The 25711-nt window shown below is 41.4% G+C and overlaps 1 protein-coding gene across 2 annotated transcripts in view; it reads left to right on the top strand.

Moving 5' to 3' along the window:
- grik1a (glutamate receptor, ionotropic, kainate 1a) overlaps window positions 1–25711 on the top strand; it is a 33379-nt gene that overhangs the window by 5363 nt on the left and 2305 nt on the right. The window contains exons 2-16 of one of the 2 annotated variants that reach the window (XM_041953066.1): window positions 3749–3916; window positions 4582–4839; window positions 6057–6238; window positions 6983–7036; window positions 7185–7355; window positions 7748–7891; window positions 9779–9886; window positions 10164–10208; window positions 14226–14339; window positions 14702–14905; window positions 16697–16920; window positions 17532–17650; window positions 19784–20001; window positions 21418–21643; window positions 24304–24554. In XM_041953066.1, the coding sequence (XP_041809000.1) occupies window positions 3749–3916; window positions 4582–4839; window positions 6057–6238; window positions 6983–7036; window positions 7185–7355; window positions 7748–7891; window positions 9779–9886; window positions 10164–10208; window positions 14226–14339; window positions 14702–14905; window positions 16697–16920; window positions 17532–17650; window positions 19784–20001; window positions 21418–21643; window positions 24304–24554 (2486 nt within the window). The remainder of the gene's footprint in view (window positions 1–3748; window positions 3917–4581; window positions 4840–6056; window positions 6239–6982; window positions 7037–7184; window positions 7356–7747; window positions 7892–9778; window positions 9887–10163; window positions 10209–14225; window positions 14340–14701; window positions 14906–16696; window positions 16921–17531; window positions 17651–19783; window positions 20002–21417; window positions 21644–24303; window positions 24555–25711) is intronic. The other variant, XM_041953067.1, reaches the window with a different exon arrangement.

The following is a 25711-nucleotide window of genomic DNA, read 5'->3' as shown; positions in this document are numbered from 1 at the left end:
CAGATTCCTTCTTCAGCTTTTTGTTTTATGTTTTCCTCCCACCACAGCAGGCAGATAAATCTCTCATCCACCCGCTGAACTGTACCACACAGCCACATTTTTATGGCACAATTTTCCTCCAATTACAGCTATGTACCTGCTAATCACAGTAATTGCAGAAGAAACTACATTTTTATGTTAATGGCGTAGTAGTTCTTGATTATAATTACTAATTGGCTGCCGTTGTATTTACATGGATTTATTTGTGTCCAGGACGTGGTGTGAGTGCCTGTGTTTTTTTCAGATGCTTGAATTTAGGTACTGTGTTTGTGTGTGGGGAGTAAAGGCCTGACAAATTCACATTCCTTAAGCGTGCATACCAACCCAATCAAAGCTGATAATGTGAGGAAGCCACATGCATCAGCCAGTGATCATGATTGCACTGTAAAGCCCAGACATTAAACCAGGTTGGTAATAAAAAAAGATGTGCGATGCGCTAAGCTTGACCAGCAGTGGTTACCAAGCGTCTCCAAAATCCTGATGTGTTTCCTCCCCCTGCCGACCATATTATAGTGGCTTGTTTTATGTGAGCAACAATTAGCCTGGTCAAATTAATTGTCGGTAAATGTGTTGTGACGGGCAAATAATTCATCGCATCAAACGACTCCCCTGGACCTTCATCACTGCCTGTTTGTGGAAATGAGAAGCTGGACTTCAAAGGACTAGTTAAAGAAATACAGACTCTGAAGCACCCCCAGTGTCACCGCAGGGACCAGGTTCAAAAGGACCAGGACAGATCCACAGTATGTGCAGTCTTTGCACAGGATGTGGAAACCCTTTGTTCTGTGTCGTGCTGAGTATTAAAAAGGAGAAGCTGTAATGGTACAACTAGATCTGTAATCTTTTTTTTTTTTTTTTTTTTTGGTTTGATAGCTCCTCATTTAGACTATTTAATTCAAAGTTCTTGTATATGTGTTTCCCCAAAGTTTTAAGGGAAATATGCTTAATTGCTTTCTTGCTGAGAGTTACATAAGAAGATTAATACCACCCTAATGGCTGAACTGTGGCACCAGAGTCAGAAAGTGATTAGCTTAGCATCAGGACTGGAAGCAGAGAGAAACCATGGAACTATTTGTTTGGATGGGCCAGAGACTTCCTGGAGCCAGGCAAGACATAATTAGGGGATACAATTCCCCGTAAAACCACAACTTTTTGCATTCTTGCATTAATTTTTTTTTGTATGGAGCAAATAAACAAGGTGCAACCTGTAAATTCGTGGCCTTTAGAGGTGCTGGCAGGTGGGTTTTTCAGAACAAGGCTAGCTGTTTCCCCCTGTTTCCAATCTTTGTGCTAAGCTAAGCTAAATGACATGATCATCATATAACTCTCAGCAAGATAGTGAATAAGTGTATTTTCCACACTTTCACACCTTCACTTTTTTGAGCTATTCTCATTTAATAAATGACACATTAGATATTTTGTATCAATGCCAAACAACCATCATGTTCCTTTTTTTAAGAAAAAAATCACTCCACTTTCTATGAGGACAGTGTTGTCTTCCTCCAGGATTTCTACTCTTCTTCTCTACCGTTGTCTCTGTTCTGCCACACAGTTCCAGAGTGAGTGTAAAAGCTGCAATATGTTTGGTGAAGCCATCGCTATCTCCACATAACGCATCAGCAGCAGAAGAAAGGCAGGACACATTTTACCCGAACTGAACAAACAGTACAACAAATAGACCAAATTGTTTATAATTAGATTAAGTCTGAACAAACAGCTGCAAGATCAGCAAGGGAGCACAAACTTGCTTTTTCATGCAGAGAAAACTACCCTGGAAAAAGTAACCACAAGACTGACAATTACTTGTCCAATGATTTTTTTCTTTTTTTCTGTTTTTTCTTTTTTTTTTAGTCCCCGTCTTGACTGATGTGACTTGACTCGTCTTTCAAAAGCCCGTTTTGAACCACATGAAGCTCTTATAGCCTTTTTATTTCCTGCCCTTTCACACCGCGGGAGCAATTACGCTACTTCCGTTTCATCTCGCCTCCGAGTCCGCACTTCACATCTTCTGCACTCCGGATGGCAGGATGTTGATGAGGCGTTTCGGGGCAATTTCAGGAGTCTGTCTGAGCAGCATTGTTTCTTCAAAGCCCGCTGCCAGCTGGTCCATGCAGTGTGGCCGACGGTCCCCGTACTATAAAAGTGAGACCAGTGGAAGAGCTGCTAGCTTTCAGTCTGGATGACTTTCTCCCCACTTTGAGAAACAGAGTGTTTGGAATAAAATATGCCGCGGAGGAGAATTCTGATTGTTCATCTTGGAGCACTTAACATTCATCTTCATTTGCATGCTTCTGTGGGAATTCCAAATTAATTCTCTGCTTGTAGAATATTGAAGCTGGAGGCACTGAAACTGCAAATATTATCTTTTATTGTGGACATACCGTATTTATGGCATTGGTTATGAGTGGGAGATTTGATTTGCATAGAGAGGAACTATCTGAACTGACCCTCATTAAATCAGGCTGCAGAGAACACTTGGTTAAATTTTACATTGTACAGGCTGTTGCACTGCTTTGTTCAACAATTATACAGCGTATGAATGTTGTAGACCTCGTCTGGGTCACTGCGGTGACCGTTTTTGTGAATCCTTTTCATGTCTGTCTTCTGCTAATTGGATGAACTTGATGTCATTTCAGTAATATGGCACAATTTTCTTTATGGTAGAAGTTGTAATTCTGTCTTTATTAATGGTTAATAACACTTTCCCAGATGACCTTTGAGTTGCCAGCTTGTGAAAAAGGATTTGATGTTTAAAAACCTTTTTAATGAGTTATTCACGTTTTCAACTAGAGACACAATGTTTTAGAAAAAGTGAAAAATAAATGGATTACCTATATAACAGCATGAAAGAGAAAGGATATATAGCATGCCATGGAATGTTTTAAGTTAAGTTTGTTCTCGTTAATGGCTTAAAACTGATCTGTAAAGCATTACTAAATTACTACATTAATAGTGCATATAATAATATATAATGAAAAAAAAGATTAGTAACAACTTATAATAAAGCGAGCGTTATTAGAAAGATGTTTCTATAATACCAAAGAAACTGAACTCAGTTCATTGAGCCCATGACATAAGCTCCTCTGTTAGTATTTTCCTGTATTTGATGTAATGAAAGCAAATTCATCAGTGCTGTTGTTTGTACATTTGCACTGGCACGACTACAAATGTGTGTGTTTTCTGTTTGAACGGCAACCACTTGTTGATTTGGATCAGAAGTCCAATAATTCAGGGACATAATTACCAAATTCCACAAATTAAAACATTTTCCATGTTACAAACATTATTCATTCAGTTGCTGGTAGCTCATCCACCTCCACCTCTCATTATTTTGACTGTATTTGCTTCTATTTGTTCCTATTTAGCTTTATCAATCTTCGCACTTTTGTGCCACTCATTTATTTGTCATTGTGGATTTTCTATATTCAGTATTATTAAGTGTGCAGCTGCCTGTATGCTAAATGAGCACATTGACGATACTACAAGGTGCTTTAGAGGCACACATTAAAAGGCACATCGTTAGTGACAGGTGGAAGTGTGACAGCCAAATTGTGAAGTTTGTGTGTTGGGCTTTGAAGGGCTTCCACTTCACATAAACAGGAGCCCAGAATCCATCGCCTGTTATCTCGGAGGCCGCCGCAGTCGCAGCGTCTGTGCACATTGGCGGTGACCGTGTCCCTCTCTTTTTGTCCCCCGTCTCCGTGTGCAGGTGGTATTTTTGAGACCCGGGAGAGTGAGTTGGTGAGCATGGACGAGCTGGCGTTCAAGTTCGCCGTCAATAACATAAACCGCAACAAGACCCTGATGCCCAACACGACTCTGACCTACGATATTCAGAGGATCAACCTGTTTGATGGCTTTGAGGCTTCAAGAAGAGGTGGGATGTGTTTTAAAGACATAGCTATGCTAGCTAGCTACGTGATGGCAGCATTTTCTCCTTTGTGCATAGATAAGTGCTCTGGAACACTTAGCAACAAAAAATAAATGAGAGCTTACAGCAGTTGTAATTTTACTTTACTTATATTTTTATTTTGTGGGCTATTTAATATTTCCTCTATTATCCAGAGTGGGACAAATTTATTCATGTCATTGTGGTGTCTACATGCTGTTTGCTATGCTAATCTTACTGATTAGCATAGTGTATCTTAATTAGCATCTCTCAAAGGTAAGGTTCAAAGGTAAGAAATTCAGCCTTTAATTTCTCCGAACATTGGTGTATTTATGTATGTTCCTAATTCCATTAACAAAATATTAAACCCTCACCACTGAAAAAGGCGTATTTTTTCAAATTATTTAGCACGACAGCTAACCACATGAATTGAGGGAACCTTGACAAGCTAACATCACCATTTAGCATACAGCAGTAGCTAGGCTAACAGTAGTCATACAAAGGTGATCCATGTGTTTGTCTCACTTTGGCCAAGAAAGAACTATAGTTATGATCTTGCAATGGACTTTGGTTGTGAAACACTCTTAAATCAGCCTGTTCAACTCACACAAACCTGTATTCAGCAACACCTTTGTGTCGTTCTTTGCCTTTAGTGTGTGACCAGCTGGCTCTTGGGGTGGTTGCTGTGTTCGGCCCCTCTCACAGCTCCTCTGTCAGTGCCGTTCAGTCCATCTGCAACGCCCTGGAGGTCCCTCACATACAGACCCGGTGGAAACACCCGTCAGTGGACAACAAAGACACCTTCTTCATCAACCTTTATCCGGAGTACACTGCCATCGCCAGGGCCATCCTGGATGTAGTCACTTTTTTCAAGTGGAGGAAGCTAACGGTGGTCTATGAGGACAGCACAGGTAGGGCCCACTGGTTTTTTTTTTGTTTTTTTTTTATCAGTCCGATTGCCATTGCAACTTTCAAAACTGGTTAAAAAAATGGATGCATTAAAAGGGACATAATGGAAGGTGAGCCCCTTGATTTACTCAACCTTTCATGTGGAAATAAAAACGAATTTGCAGAAGCAAAGCCGTATCAAACTGAGTTTGAGAAAGAAAAACACCACTAATGTGGATATAATGATCAAACAGGGAGAGATAGATTCAGAGCTTATTTCACACAGCTACAACAGAAATCTGTCACTTAATAACTGTGATATAGTCTTTAGGACCAGGGACACATAATATATACTTTATCACCACAGTACCATTAAAAATCCCATTTTGGATCTGGATTTTAAGGTTTTTATGAATATCTCCAATAATAACTGAGTGAAGGCTGCATCCTGCTTAGAATTTTATTTCCCACTGCATTACTGGATATCAACCATAACGCTGCATGACATTTGAGGTGAAGAACTGAGAGGGAGAAGAGGTCAAAAGCGCTGGCTTGTGTTTTCTGGACCTTACAATATATTCATATATCATGATTATAATTACTCACAAAATTCAATTCGGCCGTCTATCACAGTCACCTTCCTCGTGTTGGCCAGTGAACCCAATCTGTGACAGGGCAAGAGTGGCTCACATCAAACAGCTGCCAGTATTCCCGCCCTCTGACTTTGAGCCAAGCTGCTCAAACACTGACGGCCATAAATCCACCAGAGTCCCATACAGAGTCCCTGCCCACGAACCAAGGAATATGAAATGCCGCTGTTGAAATGCCATAGTTTATAGATTTTTAAAAAATCTTTTCTACTCTATCAGAAATGTATTTTCCTGAAATGTCATACGGACATACACCTACACAGTTGCACACTGCTGCTCACACACATGTATGGGATGCAGGTACAGACGTGTTTAAAAACAAAGTGGGAGACTCTGAGAAGATGTAGGGAGTTAAGGAGGAGGTTTGGCTGCAGGGAGGTGCAGTGAATAGAGATCACATCACTTACTTAAAGGATAGGGGTCCAAGTTCCCCTGCTGAAGTGTACTTGAGCAAAACAATGAATTTCAGGAGTGATCTCCATCTGACCCTGACCTATGACCTTCCTGCAGCAGAGGAGGGAAAAACAAATGCTGAAGAGGGGATACTTGAAATGTCTGATTTGGTATTTTTATATATATATATATTTAAGGTCTAATGCGCATGCAGGAGTTGATCAAGGCTCCGGCAAAGTTCAACCTGAAGATTAAGATCCGCCAGCTGACCCCGGGTAACCAAGATGCCCGACCGCTGCTTAAGGAGCTGAAGAAAGACAAGGAGTTTTTTATTCTCTTTGACTGCTCCTATCGCATGGCCGCAGAGCTCCTGAAGCAGGTTTGTGCAGGGATTGATCGACGCCTCTTTTCATTAGTTTGTTCTGCAGACTTTACAACACACTTATGTGTCCTTTGGGGGCAAGAGCCTTAATGATTCTTTAATGGCTTTTGTTGTTGTTGGAAATCATATGAAACCTATTACCTTGTTTACTAATGCTTATAAGCTGATTTGAATGACAGCCATTAAAGGATGTGATGGCGAAAAGTTGCTGAGTTGGCTCTTCAGGAAGAAATAGCGCTTCCCTTATCATCATCAGAACTTTAAATGGTCCACAACTTATTTCCCATCCCGTAGATTTGTGTCTGTTTGGGAAAGCTATGCTAGCTCATTATTTTTGAAATTAACAGACATGCTGACAGACGTTTGTGACTATTCTTGTGTTCATCAATTCCAACATGTCTGATGGACAGAACAGTGAAAAGTCTTAACTTTAATGAACCTTTGTATTAAGCCACACAGTTGTTTCATTTATAACCAACACATAGAGAAATTCATTAATCACTTTTGTTCCTATTTGTGTACAGTGGGACATAGATTTTGAAAGTCATAAAGTAAATTAACCTCAGCGTATTAATGTGTAACACATTTGTTGCATCATGCAAAAGAGAAATGAGCAGAGAAATTAGTTTCTTATTGAAGACGTGATAATCTAGCTGTAGCACTGGAGAAATCATCATTAAACTCAAGCAAAGCGGGCTGACATTTGCTCTTCTTACACTCTTTCTTCTTTTCATTTCGCAGCTTTCATCAATGGGAATGATGACGGAGTACTACCACTTCTTCTTCACGACTTTGGTGAGAAAAAAGCACAGCTAAGCCACTGGGCAAAGTAAAACCACGCTCATCACCGTGAATGTTGCTGTGCGTCATCAACACAGTAAAAAGCAGAGAAAGTGACACCCCGACCTGGAGCTTAAATCTCTGTGCTGCGCTTTCTCTGCAGGATTTGTTTGCCTTGGACTTGGAGCCGTACCGCTACAGCGGGGTCAACATGACAGGCTTCAGATTGCTGAACGTTGATGACCCGTGGGTAGCCTCCACGATGGACAGGTGGGCCATGGAAAGACTGCAGGGTCCCAAACAAGAGAGCGGCCTGATGGATGGAATCATGACTGTAAGCCCTGTACTGTTATTTTGTGTTACAGAGCACCAACAGTACGAGCACCTACTCTGCTGAAAGCCAGTGATGCGCATTTGTATGCTGCACACGATTGCTTACAATTGTAAACTGCAAACATCTGCGAACCTGTAAACCTTTTTAGGAGCTATATATCAGCATGATTTAAATATAAAGAAAATAAAAAAGTATATTAGTTCCATCATTATATCTATACCACATCCTTGTTAGTTTTCTAATGGCACTTCCTGGAATAACCACTGCAGTTTGACATATTGCTTTTTTACTGTGATTCAGCTGTTTACAGCTGATGTTTAGTTGGGCTATTGAGCCTTTTGTGAGAAAAAAGCAATACCAACCCCATCTTCTTCCCGCTGCCTTCTCTGCAGACAGACGCAGCCTTGATGTACGACGCAGTGTTCATGGTTGCTGTCGCGTCCCAGCGGGCCACTCAGATGACCGTCAGCTCCCTGCAGTGTCACCGCCACAAGCCCTGGCGCTTTGGACCCCGCTTCATGAACCTCTTTAAAGAGGTCAGTGTCAAGATCAGGGCTCGAAAACCGTAGAGCTAAAACCCCTGTTACATCACCGGCATGACTTAAGGAACACCTGTTGCTTTCAGCTTGACCACCACACATTCTCAATGATGCGTTTAAAGGGCCTTTTGAAAGGGCCTTCCTGAGCACAAGATCCTTCATGTCGTGCCTCTCTTGCAAATCCACCAAAACTGGATGTCAGATCATTTCATGTGATTTGTTGCTTAACTGACAGGCCATGCTTTGCTTCTGAGAGTACACAACATGAAAATATACGGTATTTATAGACTTGTAAGTTGAAAGCATGTGGCCTGGCCCAACTGTCGGACTTGGATGCCTACAGACAGAAATGAGGCCTTTGATGCATGAGTGTTTTGATCTCTTAAGTCTTAAATCCAGCACAGGACTGTTGCCTGCCATGGAGAGGGAACATTATCATTCAATCCCCTTACTCATATTTTTCCTCTTGATGCCCCCCTTTCCTCCATCTCTCATTTTTTCTTTCTTCTTCGTCGCATCTCACTGTCTCTCTCCTCTCCAGCTTTTCGTTTTGTTTGAAGCATCAGTCCTCCTGTGTTATTCATCACTAGATAAGGACCTTTTTGATTGCAAGAACCTGTAATATGTCTCACACAGCACTCAATTAAAAGCTATTTCTGACAAGAGAGCGCAGAATATGAGGACACAGCTTTCATTTCAATGGCTGAAATTAAATCCTGGCCACTATAACCTGTGTGCTCGCTCTCTCTCTCCTCCAGCTATTGTAGCATACAATAGTCAGTTTTGAATTGTATTTTGAGTATATTGACACACTTTTGTTATTCAGTGCACATCAAATCATGACAAAAAAACACAGAAAAGAGGTTCATATCCTGGATTTTAAATGTTGGCACAAAGGTGCTTCTGAGCTTCAATTTGGGTGTCTTTTGCTGAGCTTTCGTGCCTCCACGCCAGCGACAGCTTTGGCGGGAGGCATTATGCTTTCGGGTTGTCCTGAGCAGACTGCAGAGCACTCAACGAAAAACGGGTTCCCAAAATATTTAGAGCCCGGTTGCACCTTTGTGGTTCAATAATGAACCAGGGTCAGTGCAAAACAGATTCAAAATCATAGGGTATTTGGGGGAAAAAATGGTTCCAACAGTATTCTCCCCTATAAAACACAGTGACTAATTCAAGTTTTAGTCATGCAATTACTCTTCTTTTTGAGCAAAAACTATTTCAAATGTAAATTGTACATTTGGTGGCTGAATTACACTGTCTGTATGAATATTAAAATAGGCATTATTGTCAGAAAGAGGAAAAAACATCAGTATATCTGGTGACTACAAACCTTCGAACTGTAATGTAGACTCTCAGGTAGACCTTCATCGCTCTCTCTCTCTCAGTAGTTCACAAAAGAAGAAGAGAATCAGTTTTTGATTCACATACATGTCTAAGAAAACGTCCAAAAACAGCAAAATATGCAGCACAGAATGAGTGAAAAACATGTTGATGGTATTACATGATAGAGGAAAAAGGAAAGCATTAAATGAAGTGACTTTGTGGAGGATGTGAATGACTATTAACATGCATTGTCTTTTGTGTTTCTATATCAACTCAAATGAACTTTTTGAATATCCCTACTGTAGAGACAGTAGGAATATGCATGTAGTTATTGGATATCATGAGAGAATGTACTACAGAACAACCTGTAGACGTCTCCCAGCCTTCATCTGATGTGATCCAGCGAGTCTTCCAGCCGTCTGTCAACACTGACGTCTTCTGGCTGCCTCTGGATCCTCTTCCCTTCTCCTCCCGGGACTCAGCTCCGAAGCTTCAATAAGGCTCCACACTGAACTCAGACTATCTCCCACTTCTCTCTCCCTCTGCATCTCTTCTCCGTAGGCACAGTGGGATGGACTGACAGGGCACATTGTTCTTAATAAGACGGATGGCCTGAGGAGAGACTTTGATTTGGACATCATCAGCCTCAAAGAGGACGGCACTGCCAGGGTGAGCACAGAGGCCTGGAACAGCCAATTACACCACTCTCATGCTGCTTCCACGCCGGCTGATTCATTCCATTAAGGCGGATGTGTGTGTGTGTATGTGTGTGTGTGTTCATAAAAGAGAGTGAGGTACTGTAGAGATTTTGTTTCCTATAACCCATCCACACATTAATTATTTGTTTTATCTTTGTCCGGTCATGAATATCAATAACGCTGCAACAACCGATTATCTCTCTCCACACTGTCTGTGCTTCATCTTGCCCACTTCACATTTTCTAAAGGGTGTTGTGGAGGGCGGGAGTCGCCTCACGAAAAGGTGGATCAAGGTTTGTGCCAGTGCCATGTTTGGTCTAAGCCTCCGTTGTTCGCCCCCTCCCTCCGTCTCTCCCCCCGCCCCTCTTATTCTCACTCTGTATGCCGCACACCTCCCTGCTCCTTGCCTTGTCAACCTTGTTTCTCTTCACTGGTTTTGTGTACAGCAATGCCATGTGTTTGACATTTCAGTTCTCCCTGTGTTCGGGTCCAGGCGTCGCTCTGACACTTGTCAAAACTTTTGTCAGCAGTGGTAGAAAAAAATACTATATTGTTCAAGCAGACATAACAATACCTCAATTAGAAGTAAGTCAGTCCTGCAGTTTCACTTAATGTAATGTCATTCAGTTTCTGCCGCTGGTGGCTGTGAGTAATAAGAAAGAAATCCTTCATTTTTGCAGAGACTTGTCAGTTCACTACTTAAAATGTGCTTCGCTATTAGGCTGCCTTCATACTTCCATGGAAATCATACAGGCTAGAAGTGCTTAATCGCAGCCAAGAGGGATCCAGTTAGCAGAATAGACAGCGTAAATCAAGACTTGCTGCATGAGGACCAGATTTCCTTTGTTGGCCTTCGACTGACACATGGACCCGTGCACATGTTAAATGCACACTCCAGTTCTGACAGACTTGTATCAAATGAGCCTTGTTTTTATCAAATTTAATATCAAATAAATTTAATGATAATTAATTAGCCCTGCTCTTATAGTTTGATGAGTGCAGGAACGAATGTTGAATTAATTCATCCCCTCAAACACATAGTGAACGACCAGAGGTAAAGTTCTTCCTCTCCGTCTGTGTCAGTTGTCAGACAGACAGGCATGTAGGCAGGCAGCAGCTGTCAAGGTGCAGAAGCAGTGATTTATACTGTAATTTTAATTCCATTCAGTACTTTCAGCCCTCAAAAGCCTCCCTCCAGAGGAGAGACCACAACATGGTAAGAAGGTCACATAAAATGCTTGACTTTATGGTCATGAAAAATGAATTATCAGTCCGTTGCAGTTGTGTTAGTTCTTGGGCACTGGAGTGTTAAATGCACTCTGAAGAGGATGATGGGACTAAACAAAGTGAAAGTCTCTTGGGAAATAAAGTATTTCCTCTTAAAGTTGTTGAATTTCTGGAAATAACAGGGTTTCCCCCCCCCTCTCAGTTTTCTTGGCCTGGCTTAGCATGTCTCCTGCTCTGTGGTAACGGTCTTCCAGTCTGATTTGGTTCTGGATGGAGAAGAGCTTTAGGATTCATAGATAACATTTTACTCCGAGCGTATGAGAGAGACTCCCTGTCAGTTTTTATAGCACACTTTGTTGTTGGAAGCTTCTCTGGTACGCACGATAAATTTGCAGGGCTATACACAGTAAATCCATGACTTAGAGGTTTAAAAGATGATGACTGTATGCTGTGCAGCCGTCCCAGGCTATATTTTAGCATTGATTTCTTTGGCTTGGTCAGATTACTTTATTACTTAAACTTCAAACTGACTAAACGTGCCGTTGATACTTCATAGAGGATGATATTTCCCAAAATAACACTGTTTTACAACACATGACTTGAGCTAGATTATGTGAAACCGCACAGACCAAAATACCCTCTGTACTCTCAAAAATATTGTTCTCACTCTGTCCATTTATCTTTGAGATTGAGTACAATACAATTAATTACATCCAACCCCATTCACTCGGTTGCTCATCTGCAGTGTCCATAGATAAGACAGATTTATGGACTCCTGCACACAGTGGACCCTTGCGAAAGTGCCACGGTGGAGATATAGAGTGCTTTTAGCGAGGTTATAAGTGAGCACATTTTCTGTCTGTCTGACTGGTTGAACAGAATAAGATAGAACATAATGAGGAGTGAAAAGCATGTTATCTTTTCCAATAGGTAATCCCACATAGCCCCTTTTTCTGAAAAAGAAATTGTGAAAAATAACACTGCACCTTCTGCAGAGCTCAGTTTAATAAGAGGCACTGATGCGTTCACCACTACTCATCCTCTTATACAGTGAATGGATGAACAGGCCATTGTTTCTGACTGAAAATACCCAAATTCATCACTTTTTCTTCACAAACTAAATAGCGAAAAGGAGGAACGCTCATCCCTGCCACTCTCTTTATTTCTTATTTACAATGAAGCTTGATCATTTAATGCACTTAACTTTATTGCATCACTGTCATGAGCCCCCTTGAGCTTTGCTCAGCTCTTAACCAGTGAGGGGATTTGAAAGGGTCAAAATCCAGCTGCCAGACGCCTGCTCTAATCTGATAACTGTGTGGATTATACCGCCTGGTCCATTGAACCGGACGCTCTCATTCACAGTAACTGTGACAGTGTGGAGGGTAAACACCATGTCGTCTTCTATCCCCCCACCCCGACCCTGTCTGACCCTGTCCTTCTTCATTCATGCTCTTCCTGCTGGTGTGATTTTCAATTCCTCACCATCATACTAGGTCTGTAAGTAATGATTACCACCTGTGTAAAACATAAGTTAAACAAAGTGTGATTACTTGCTAATCCTTTTTCGAGAAATGCTTAATTAAACATAGTACAAAGACGATATATTCAATGTTTAACCTCATCAACTTTGTTGGCTTTTGTAAATATCAAACAAGTTGGGACAAAAGACTGGGAAAGTTGTGAAACACTCCAAAAACACCTGTTTGGAACATTCCACAGGTAAACAGGTTGATTGGTAACAGGTGATAGTGTCATGATTGGGTATGAAAAGAGCATCCTGGAAAGGCTCAGTCGTTCATCAGTGAGGATGGAGCGAGGTTCACCACTTTGTGAACACATGGTTGGATAAAGCAGGTCACTACATGGGCTCAGTTTACTTCATAAAGCTGTTGTTGGTGAAGTTTGCAAATGAGTGCATTCTGTTCTGTTTATTCATGTTTTACACAGCGTCCCAACTTTTTTGGAATAGAGGATGTAATTCTCATTATTGATTACCCTGTGGATTAATCAATTAATCATTCAGTGTATAAACTGTCAGAGGAAAAGATACTTTATACAGACAGAATAGTTTCCTAATAGCCTAATTCAGTGTCATCAGCTGTCTTGTTTTGTCCGACCAACAGTCAAAAGCCTAAAGATATTCAGTGAATTGGTACATAAGGAACAAATTCTGGAAACTGGGGATGTTTAGGATTTTTGCTTTAAAAATAATAATGCAAACGGACCATAAATAATTAACTGATGACTCAAATATTTGCCAGTGTATCAATTTATCACCTCAGCTCTATACTCAAGTAATAATATGCACAAAAGCAAGTTGTCCAACAGTTGTTTTAATTAACATGTTTTTTGATTTATGTGTGTTTTTTAAAAATATCAGCTTTGTAGTATCATAGATTTAAGTAATGAAATATAAATGCTAATGGATGCCCATGCCAATCCAAAGCAATAATTCATCATAAAGAAACTTTAGCCTTCACATTTTTTAATGAAAAACAGCTTTGCTGTTCAGGCTGTGCGATATTTTGGATACCTGAGATTCAGATAAATGGCTGCACACAACAGGAGCAGAATAGCTGTAAACTTCTACCTGACACACATGAAGTTTTCGGCACTTGGCCCAGAATCATCAGAGCAAAGCTGAGCAAAGGGAAATAGCGTTTTGTATAATAGTGAATGGAGCAGAGGGTTGAAAATGAGCCAAGAGTGTCAGGTCTTTTCACCTTATACTTTTTCATTTTTCTGTTCGACGAATCAGAAAATGTGATTAATATGCAGTGTATCGGAGCAGTTTCTAGTCTCCTTTAAGACTTGGAGACTAAACCAGCCTCTGTTTATTTGGTTGTCTGAGATAATAGGAATAATCCATCAGCTTCTTTCCTTTAACAGCAACAAATGTTAGTGACCATTAATGAACAAACACAGCCTTATTCGAAGCTTTAACAGGAGTGCATGTCTATACACTGCCGTTTTGTCTACCACAGGGACTCCAGTAGCAGGCATCAAATGTGTCGAGCTGTGACTCTGATCAATGCAGGAAATGTGGTTCAATAAAACTGAAGCCCTGTTTGCCTTTCCAGATTGCTGTGTGGAACTCGTACAGGGGGATGAACCTGACGGAGTCCAACCGAGACAAGAATAACAATGTGACAGACTCTCTGGCTAACAGGACTCTTATTGTCACCACGATACTGGTGAGGAGGGAGGAGGAAGGTTAAACAGAGGACAGCGTAGGGAGAAGGAGGGAGTGCATATGGGATGTGTAGCGTGCAGATTGCAGGACGACAGAGGGAAGTACAATGAGAGTGGAGAGAGAGTTGGTGGGAAGGAGTGGCGGTTAAATCAGAACTGGATAGTTTGAATTAGCATTTTTCACAATTTTATCGAATTATGCACACAGACAAACGGCAGGAAAAAGAATACTTAAGTGATTCTTAGTCATCAAAGTCAGAATATATTCAGACGTGCTAGTGGTGAAGCATCTTAAAGATTAAAACCCAAATTAAGTAATGTGCTTTGAAAACAGTAAAATATAGCCTTTTCCTTTGCCATACAGGAAAATCCATATGTGATGTATAAAAAGTCAGACAAGGAGCTGGTCGGGAACGATCGTTTTGAAGGTTACTGCCTGGACCTTTTGAAAGAGCTCTCCAACATCCTGGGTTTTACGTACGAAGTCCGACTGGTTGCTGATGGGAAATACGGAGCCCAGAATGACAAGGGAGAGTGGAACGGGATGGTCCGGGAGCTGATTGACCACGTGAGTTAGCGGCAATCACACTTGTTGTGTTAATGAGCGACATTTGGGCGGAATTATGACTTTTGGCTTCATTAATGTATTACAACCTCGGCGTCAGGCTGCTCCAAAGTCGGAAAATGAATCTGGGGGGTTGTGAGGTGATTATGGGTTAGTAAATAAGAAATAACTAATTTTTGTCATGCAAATACGTGTTTTGTTTTGTTTTGTTTTTTGCACTGATGTCTAACTTTTGCTTTTTTGTGGAATATTGGATAGAGAAATCTCTCTCTTTGGTGGAACTGCTGTTCCTCAGACATCTGAAACGTGACAAGGGGACCCCACTAAACATTGCTTATTTGCACGAGTTCACAAGACACAAAATGTTGGGAAACACTGGTTTAAACTTTAATAATGCATTGAATTTTTAAAGCTGATCATATGCTTTTAGAAGATAAACCCTGAATCCGAAAAGTAAGCAGTAACTCTAGCTGTCAAATAAAACCCAACTCCTCTTGAATCAGCTGTCTTCAAAAATAAAAGTCACCCACATAATGCTGATAAAGATTCACAGATGTGATGCGTTTACAGACCAGTAAAACCATGTTTCTTTGATAATAGAATAATGAGAGGTACAGCATAGTCAATGGTCTTAGCTTGTTTGGACCAGTTGACCCCTCTGGCTATATAAACAAGGCTTTTAACAAATAACAGGTTGACCATAGCTATGAATTGTAATTGATTTTTTGGTAACACTTTCTATGAAGGTCATGTCTTTAATGCATTACAAGCACATTTACAAGACATTTTAAATCAAGGCTTTAGAAAACTCTTTATGAATGTTAATAATTATGCATTACATCTTATAACAAGGTTTATAAAGTAGGTGACAGCACTGTATTTCCAGTTGTGTGATACTATAACATAATCATGAGCAGTATTTGCTGTCTGCATGTCAAACGTTCAAACAAAAATAAAATTTAGAGTGATTATTAAAGCCATGTCAAGTCTGGCAACACTGGCCCATGGCACAACACTGTGGTAGTAATGGCCAATCCCCCAGGACAGGTGTGTATGTGCAGCAGAGATGGAGGCAGGGTGTGGATGTAAGTGAGCATGTCAGCCAACCTACACTGGATAAATGAAAGTTAAGATAAAAAATAACAGAAAAACCAAGTTCATTGCAGTCCCAGTTTAAGGCTTTTATTCACCAGTGAGGAAAGGTTGTACATAGGTACCTGGTGTTTCAACAATTATGAGCAAAGTATTTCCTAATTTCATTCAACAGACGACCAAAAACATTACATCTATGATTATATATTCATAAGCCATGTTATAAGATATCATGCATGACTATACGCATTGATTAAGAGGATTATAAAGACATATACCTGCATTACAATGTCTGATAAGTGTGCTTATAATGCCTTAAACACATGGCCTTCGTAGGAAACGTTGAAATATTTTGCTCTTACATATAAACAGAACCGATATTCTTTCACAGGACTATTGACACTGATTGGTTTAAAGTAGCCTGTCGCTCTCATATTCTTTCACCAGTCTGAAGGAAAGAATCTGCAATTTTCCTCCATTAATCTCTCGCAGCTTTTCCACTGTCATATTGTTCTGTATCACTCATTTTTTCAGCACAACAGTTTGTTCTCCAGTAGAGAAAAACACTTTAACAAGGCTTTATGTTGTTCGGCTACATGGATATTTGTTAGCTCTGATAGAAGCAGAGCAAATACCGGAAGAAGGCATATGTAACCTTCAGCAGTGCTTGTTTCATCTTGCTCCGTCTTCTGGCTTTTTAAGGTTGCAGATCTTGCCGTGGCTCCCTTGACCATCACCTATGTTAGAGAGAAAGTCATCGACTTCTCCAAGCCATTCATGACCTTAGGTATCAGCATCCTGTACCGCAAACCTAACGGCACCAATCCAGGCGTGTTCTCCTTCCTTAATCCCCTGTCTCCGGACATCTGGATGTACGTGCTGCTGGCCTGCACAGGAGTTAGCTGTGTGCTCTTTGTGATTGCCAGGTAAGAGCACGGATTGATGCTTTGTGATGATGAGATGATGTCTGATGGGATGGAAAAATACAAGGGTCCCTGAGTGCATACTGTTGGACATATAGATGGTGACTGGTTACAGAGCTGTGCACGATGGGCTTTGCCACAGGCAGTTTTGTTAGTATTTTAAAAGGGAAAGGACAGGAAAGCTGTGAGATTGTGCCAGCACAGAGAATTTAAAAACAATACACAGAGTCTAACTGATGTAGGAAATTTCTAATTATGCATTGCCATTGTAAAAATAATCAGAAATATGCTTTTAGCTGCCTGTCAGATGCCAGATTGGCTTCTATTGTGCTTGTGAAGTAGTCAGGAGTACTTGCTCGCTCTTCACCTCCCTCTCCAGTATTATGTGAACCCCCTGCCAGCAGGTTGCACCTAGCAACCCATAACTGATGTATATTTATTGTGAAAATCAAAAAGCAAATCAGTGTGAAGTGTATAATAACTGGAAGCCAGCGTTGAAGTGAAGTGCATGGCCAAGATCAGCTGCTTTGAGTTTAGCTTCTTTAGGTTTTGCATCCTTTTTTCTCATATTTCCTTTCTTCTCTTCTTCTCTCTGTTCTTTTATTGTCTTCCAGGTTCACTCCATACGAGTGGTACAACCCACATCCATGCAACCCGTCCTCGACTCTCATACAGAACAATTTCACTTTACTCAACAGTTTCTGGTTTGGGGTCGGAGCTCTCATGCGGCAAGGTATTTATGAAGCAGTTGTAATCAATATTTTTATATGAGCAGTGGATCAGATGACTACTTATAGGTGTAAAGGGTTGCTCCAAAAAGTCATCTGACAAAATACCTAATTTGTCCTTGCACAATAGAACAACGCAAGAATTTTTTTTTGATCTATTGTCCCCTAACGGCAGCACGGCATCTAACGCCTTGAAGAAGGTTACAAAGGTTTAGGTTAGGTTAGGTTTAGGCATGTTTAGGCATAAAGTCAACACGGTCAGGTTTAGGGAAACAGTGTGATTTAGTGCTGCAAGAGGGTCAGTTTGGTCACTTGCTGAACTCAACTGATGCTGTTGTTCTTCTCAGGTTTTCCGGTTCATTCCGATTAATTGTCACTGCTCTCACAAGTGTTGTCTTTGGTTGCACCAGGCTGCTGTTTCTAGCTAAAAGGCTTTTGATAAAACCCTCTGTAGGTGACCTGCCGAGCACCATACAGCAAATTAGCAACTAGCTGGTGAATGTATTGCAGCATTTAGCAACCAAAATAACAAATATTTCCCTCTGATGTTATAGTGGAAACCAGCTCAGAGCTCAGAGTACTTAAATTTCTCAGGTGGTTAGAAACACAACTCCAGAAAAATCAGTTATTGTAGATTTAACAGGTTCCTAATAGCAAAGGCTCAAAGGCCACTGGGCTCTTACAGTAGAGCTGTCTGGTGAACTGCCCGTACTGCAGGAAAGACTAAACCTGCACTGTAAACTCTGCTCTAAGCTGTTTAATTCAAAACATCAACATTCGCCTCCGTTTTTCTACGAATGGCCTTTCCATGTAGCCTGGATCCAGTCCCAATGAATTGCAACCGTACCCTTTCATGAGAATGATGTTGCGCTTGACCTCCCTCAGGGCCGCAGATTTGGAGAGGATAAGTCCCCCTGATTGGATGCCCAACAAGCCTCCTGACATCACCAGTCCACAACAGTATGGTGGTGCTGTAGAAATGCTGTGATTTTTCTGACAGCAAGCCACATTTGTCAAATTTATCAGTTCTTCAGAAATGCAGCAGCATTGATAGATGACGAGATAAGCGAGTGAAGGTTTTATGAACAAGCCAATGCCTTTACATTTTGGTTTTATTTTGATTTCTCATCTGTAAACCAGATTACTGATAAACCTTCACCATCCTGTGTCCCGTTGAACTGTAGCAGGATTCCCATCACACAGTCCATCATCTTATCACAAACAAGCTCAGACAGGTTGCATAGTGAATGTACTGTGAGACAGGTGTCTCAGTGCGTGTGGCGTGTGTAACCTAGCTGTTCGGTGGTTAACGGTGGTCTTAAGATTTCTGTAGGATGCCTGAGAATAGCTGCTACCTTAGATCAGCAGCTGTCAAACCAGCCCTCCACAATCTGTAACTGTGAGCGCGCAGTTGAGCCACTCTGAGTGAAAAAGGTTTAAAGATGTTTAAAGAAAATGTACCCAAACATCCCAGATTGTTTTTTTTTTATTCTTCTTTTCTGTAAAAGCATCTCTGAAAAGATTAAGATGGGTGCTTTTTCTGGTTTATTTATCTACCTATTACATTTTCTGGCATGGTGTGCTTCCTCATTTTCTTTATATTCAGCTTTCCTTTTGGTTTGTCACATTTGGTTGCTCTAATTTGTGCTTTTTCTTCAGTTGTTTTTTTTTCACACTAATCAAAATTTTTTTTACAACTGTGTTATCTTGATCTTTTTGTTGTTTTAAGTCTGTTGTTTTTATGCAGCTTTCTCAGCCAGGACTTCCTTGTAAAAGAAATCTTGAATCTCAGTGGGAATATTCCTGGTGAAAGAAAGGCTGTATAAAAAAAGAACGAATAAGTAGTGCAGAGTGGAGAAAATAACCATGCTATATGAGGAGGTGCACAATTTATCATTTAGGGCTGAAGTGAAAATCCATTTGGAGCTCTGGTGTGAATCCAGCTATTAAGATAACCCCATTTGAACCAGGGTACTTGACTTTGCCTTTGAAGAACATAGATTTGTTTTTACAGCCACACGTTGTACACACAAACTGCACTTTTTGCAATTCTGGTTGTACCACACTGGTTGTAATATACTGATGTTAGTCTTTTAAGCTGTTTTTTAACCTTTTGTTCCCCATCACTGCGCTTCCAGGCTCGGAGCTGATGCCTAAGGCTCTGTCCACCCGTATAGTCGGGGGTATCTGGTGGTTCTTTACCTTAATCATCATCTCCTCCTACACGGCCAACTTGGCTGCCTTCCTCACTGTGGAACGAATGGATGCGCCCATCGACTCAGCAGATGACCTGGCGAAGCAGACCAGGATTGAGTACGGGGCAGTGAGGGATGGATCCACCATGACCTTCTTCAAGGTACAGCTGGTGAAGGCTCTAAATGAGCTTTTGACTTTCATCAAAGTCACAGCATAAACACTCATAATTGAAATTACTACGCAGAAGTGACTGTTTGTTTTGACAAAAATTCATGTCAAGTTGTATAACTCGTTAAATTATGTTATACACGTTGGTGAATTTAATGAGTAGCAGCAGCAGAGGTCAAATGAAAGCCTTCATCCATTTACAGTGTAATTTCCCATATTAGATACATAAAATCCTTCATTTGACTATTCCCTTTTTTAGTAAAATGTTTTTCTTTCAGTAAAAGCAAGAGCTTGAAAAGGCGGATAGCTCTCTGTTTCAAGTCATCTTAAGCAAAAGAGCTAATATTTGTGAAATGTTTGCTTTAGCTGTGTCCTGAACAGCCCTCCTCTAATTATATCATCTCAAGTGCAACCTGACAAGTTTATTACAAGCTTACAAAAAAAAATCTAATTTCAAATTATTTAAAGACCTGGAATCATTCCTGTAATCATAAATTGTGGCATCAATCTATGCTGTGTTTTTGAATTTAAATCTATAATGTAAATAGCTTCTCCATACCAAATAAACCAATATTAAGATCAACCACTGGGCACAATCGTCTCAATAGTGTGTGCTCAACTCTAATAGATTTTTAGTTTTCTCTCGTCTGGTCATCTGACTCAATCATCTCTGTCACAGGTGTGAGTTGAGACAGTGATACACAACCTTTCCTCCATAAAATCAGGGTCCTCAAGGTTCCTTCATCTGCTCCCTCCACCATCCTGTATCTTTGCCAAAAACATCCATGAAAAAGAAATTATAAAGACAGAAAAAAAGCCTCGCATTTACTTTAATGAAAGGCAACATAGATGCATGAAGAGGTGAGTATATGATGGGAAGTGGAGAAGATGTGCATTAAGAGACTACTTGAGTTTTGGGTCGTCTGTTTGAAGGTAAACATATGCTAACTTTTTAGTTCGTGTTATATCACGCATCGCTGTAGCGGTGTCCTCAGGCAGGGCTTTCACTTCCTTCCCCCACCGCCACCCACTCTCCTCGCATCCTGGTGGCTCAGCAGGGGTGATCCATGCAGGGCTTTATCCTCCCAGATTGCAGCCAGTGATTATGGCTGCCTGGATAGGAAGAAGCAGGCTGTGTTGATGGCTCGAACAAATTGAATCAGCTGGAGGAGATTAAGAACACAGCTGTCCCATTTTCTCTGACTGAGCAAGGAGAAACACACACACATACACTGAGACACACACTCAGAAATAGAGAGTCCCACACACCCTGCTGTTAAACCTATATGTCTTCATGATAGTATTTGAAACATAGTTAAGTACATGTATGGGGTGAAGATGCGCAGCTGCAAACACAAAACTTAGTTGTCGTCCTCACCAACTTTTGCTTCTTTGGCTCCTTTGGCAGAAATCAAAGATCTCCACCTATGAGAAGATGTGGGCGTTCATGAGCAGCAGGAAGAACACCGCATTGGTTAAGAACAACAGGGAAGGCATCACCCGGGTCCTGACGACGGACTACGCCATGCTGATGGAGTCCACCAGCATCGAGTACATCAGCCAGAGAAACTGCAACCTCACACAGATCGGAGGTCTCATAGACTCGAAGGGCTACGGAGTGGGAACACCTATCGGTAAGAAGTCTGAGACAGAGATGTGGATGTGGCGTCCGCAGCAGGTTTACTCCTCACCACCGGCTCTGTTGGTTACAGGGTGAACGAACAGTCGCTCAAGAAAACACTCATACTTATCACTTACGTATCACTTTTTGATGTCTTGTTAAAACAACTCCACATATATTCAAAATGAGATCAAAACCTCCTGTTGCAAAGAGTTGTTGGCGTTGTACTGTGAAGGAGTTTGTTGATGATTGGATAAACTTTCTGGCATTTATATTGTTGTTTTCTGTGATAGACAGCAGACATTTAGCCTCTACAATACAAGCCTATACAAAAATACAGTGAAGGCCTTCTGACAAACGTACTGGCAGGACAGAATTTTAATAGAAATCACACTGTAGACACAAACCAAAGTTTCTCTGGAAATTGTGTTTTTATTCTTCAGGAGTTCAAGTACAGAGCTGCTCTCCTCTATATATCTACAACATGCAAATGCACTTCCATCAGAACGGTCTGCCAGCTGTTCACTGCAAATGTTCATGGAAGGTTTCAGGCCAGTTTGCTGGATTGGGAACTTGAACTGGAAGCAAGTCAACCCACTGGACCGTGTTTGCAGTCGGTACCGCTGGTTGTTTACTCATGCAGCTCTCTTGTGTTTTCTCTATTCCCCTTCCTGTTTTTCAGTCTTTCATTTTGTTGTAATTCATTTATCTTAAAATATTCTTCTCCTTAACTGTCTGACTCACTGAGCCTGTTTTTATTTATTTATTTTTTTTTTTTGCTGAGCACAATCAACTTGCCAAGAACATTCTCCACATCTGCATAAGTTGCACACATCCATGCTCAGAGTCTGCCAAGTGCAGAGCATACATTAAAATGTTTGGCACAACTGTGGAAATAATGAGGGTGGGGCCACGGCCATCCAGTTAATTTCTGTAATTACCATGAGTATCTGTGACATTTATATACTCTATATTAATACACAGAAATTATTACCTCTTTTATCAACTCTGTTCTTAGGTAGGATGTGTAATCATTAAACAATATTTATCCTAAAGGAAATATTTGTACAAAAGATTACTCATGCAATATACAATAGAGCAAGGTGCAGTAATTCTGTAAAGTGTAAGACGTGTAATTCTGAATAAGATTAAACACCAGGAAAATGTGACGTTAAACAAAAGCCAAAGTTCAAAGGTTGCAAGGCTTTCCTCTCAGCAGCAGGGGGAGAAGTTGTACAGTTTGATGGCACAGAAACGAAGGACTTCCCGTAGGATTTTTCGCTGAGGATCAGTGGCAATGCCTCTCACCCCCTTCATGATGTGAGGATGGCACGCGGGGGGTGGGAGGCATGGCCATTGAACCTCTGTAGTTTGACTGACCTCCACCAGAGACTCAAGTTCCACTCTTGCCCGCTATCCAACCACCCTGATGAGCTTGTTGATCCAAGCATTGTTGGCTGCTCTCGCCCTGCTGTGGGGCATAATGATGGCAACCACAGAATGGAAGAACACCTGCAGCACAGATGGCAAATGACCACATCCTCCTCAGAAAGTTAAGTCGGTGCTGACCCCTCTTACATGCGGGAAGTGGTGTTGCTAATCCAGTCCAGTTTGATGTTGACCCGCAGGTGGTTCGGCCCACATCGTTTGTCTGTGTTCAGCCTCTTTTCCCTGCTGGTACAACGGCAGACATGTAAAGGTTGTAGAAAGGGGGAGAGGGGTCAACACCTGTGATGTGCCTGTTACACACTGTGACTGAGCACTCTGGTGATTTTTAATCTATGACACTAATAAGAGAAACTGCCTGCATGTCCATGAGCGTAGTAGAGGTCAGGTCAGGTGACATCGCAATTACACTTCAGGAAAAATCTAAAAAATTGATGCAAAGCAGGAAAATGATGCCGTTATTCAGCTGGTGGGCAAACTGCAAGGGGTCCAGGGATCGGATGTGTATCAGCACCGGTCCCTCCAATTATTTCAGGACTTTTTTTTACTTGTGTGGCAGGATGTTTTTCACAACACCAGGGGTTCAGGTTAAAGATGTGCTTTACAACTAAACACAGCTAAGCAGCACCCTCGGGCTGATGCCCTCAGGGCAGATGCAGCTGTGCCTGGGCTGAGCAGAGCTGAGCTGACGTCTGAGTTTGTTGGAGGTCATTGGTGGATAGTGGAGAGGGGCCCGAGAGGCGCTGACCTATTAAAAGTGGTTTAATTGCTTCAGCTCCTTGACCCTATCCATGTCTCCTGGTCTGTGGACTGCTTGAAGCCAGTGAAGGTTCTCATCCCACTCTGCACCTCCTTTGTGTTGTTCTGCTGTAGTTTTCTCTCCTTCTTCCTGCAGCAGTCCTTCACCTGAGCAGGTTCTTCGTCAGATGTGTATGTGCTTCAAGCTTATATGAGTAGGGCTTCGCTTTGCTAACCAGTGCAGAATTTAGTGTTTTTCATAGGATCAGGTTATAGCAAATCATTTGTGGCGAAATTTTAAATGAAACATGTATAAAAAATGATTTAAACACTGTAAACAAAGTAAATAGAGGGGTGCCTCAGCAAGGGCATGTCATGCCTTATTTAATTAAATGTAAATTAAAGGTACCTAGCAATAAAGAATGACAAACAAGAATTAGCACCTAATTGCTCTGCCAATACATTTCTATATGCTTACTCTCTCCCCAGGTTCTCCATATAGAGATAAAGTGACCATAGCCATCCTTCAGCTGCAGGAGGAAGGGAAGCTGCACATGATGAAGGAGAAGTGGTGGAGAGGCAACGGCTGTCCAGAGGAAGACAACAAGGAAGCCAACGCTCTGGGCGTGGAAAACATTGGCGGTATCTTCATCGTCCTGGCCGCTGGACTCGTTCTCTCTGTGTTCGTGGCCATCGGAGAGTTCATCTACAAGGCCCGCAGGAACGCCGACATAGAGGAGGTGAGTGAGGGCGGGAAACCTCTGTCCTGCTGAGTGATGGGGACAAGTGACTGGATTAAAGGTATTTCCCCTCTGAGGAAACTAGAAACTGGAATGAGATCTTTATTTCAAAGTTTGCAGTTGAAGAGAGGAGGCGGTTTAGTTGACTTTCGGTTGTTAAAAATCGTGTCTAGCGTAAGAAATTTGAATATTTATGCTAATTTATTCTCACACACATTTTCAGAGACTTAGGACAACGTTTTGTTTAGTTTTTCTATGTTAATTACTAATTAATATTTTCTAACCATAGAAGTGCTTGCTAGATGTTGTTTGCTTGATCAAAATTAATTTACACAGAATCATATTTGCACCTGCTGGAAAGTCAGTAGACGGCTTTGTGACTCTGACAGTCCTACACAGTAAATAGTGGGAAGAATGCAGTAACAACGCGCTGAGCTGGCAGCTACAAATGGCCGACAACTCAACCGTTATTATTATTTGTGTATCTTGATTCTTTCTCATATGCCCCCAAATCTGTCATGTAAGATTCATGTCATCAATTTAAAGTGGAATTAGTCTTATTTGGGGGCTCTGTGAGTTCTGTCTGCTTTCGAGAACAAGAGCTTCTCTTCCCATACTTTTTATGAAAGAGCAACACTACCGTTCACATGATTAGTTCCTTTGCTTTGTCTTGTTTTTGGTCTTACATGCTGTGTTTTTCTGTTCTTACTCACATTTTTCTTTGCTGTCAGGATATTTCGCCTTTTTTCACATGTTTGTTTCGATCTCTTTTGTGTTTCCCCCCTCCATCCTTTTTTCTGCGCGCGGTTGCGTCAGGCCTTTTGTTTCTTTTATGGAGTGCAGTCCCGTCAGTTCCAGCGGCGTGGCTCCACCTCCTCCTCCGGCACCTCCTTATCTACTGATCTGGAGAGCGGCAGGCTGCTGGGGGACGACACAGAGTAGCCATGGCAGCACATTCACATCACATACAAAGTCTAGACGATAGGTTTGTAACCAGGTGTCCTTCTCTCTGCCCCAGTATACCTGCACCTGTGTCAGCCAATCCCAATTACCATAACCGTTTTACCCTCAACACCTGCCTCTCTTGCTCACACTTCTTCCCTGCAGAATGTTTTTTTCTTCTGGTTTCAGCTGAAATTTTCTTCTTGAATATATTC

Source organism: Chelmon rostratus, chromosome 14 (genome assembly GCF_017976325.1).
Source record: "Chelmon rostratus isolate fCheRos1 chromosome 14, fCheRos1.pri, whole genome shotgun sequence".
Classification (NCBI taxonomy): Eukaryota; Metazoa; Chordata; class Actinopteri; order Chaetodontiformes; family Chaetodontidae; genus Chelmon; species Chelmon rostratus.
This window is presented reverse-complemented; position numbering and strand designations above follow the sequence as displayed.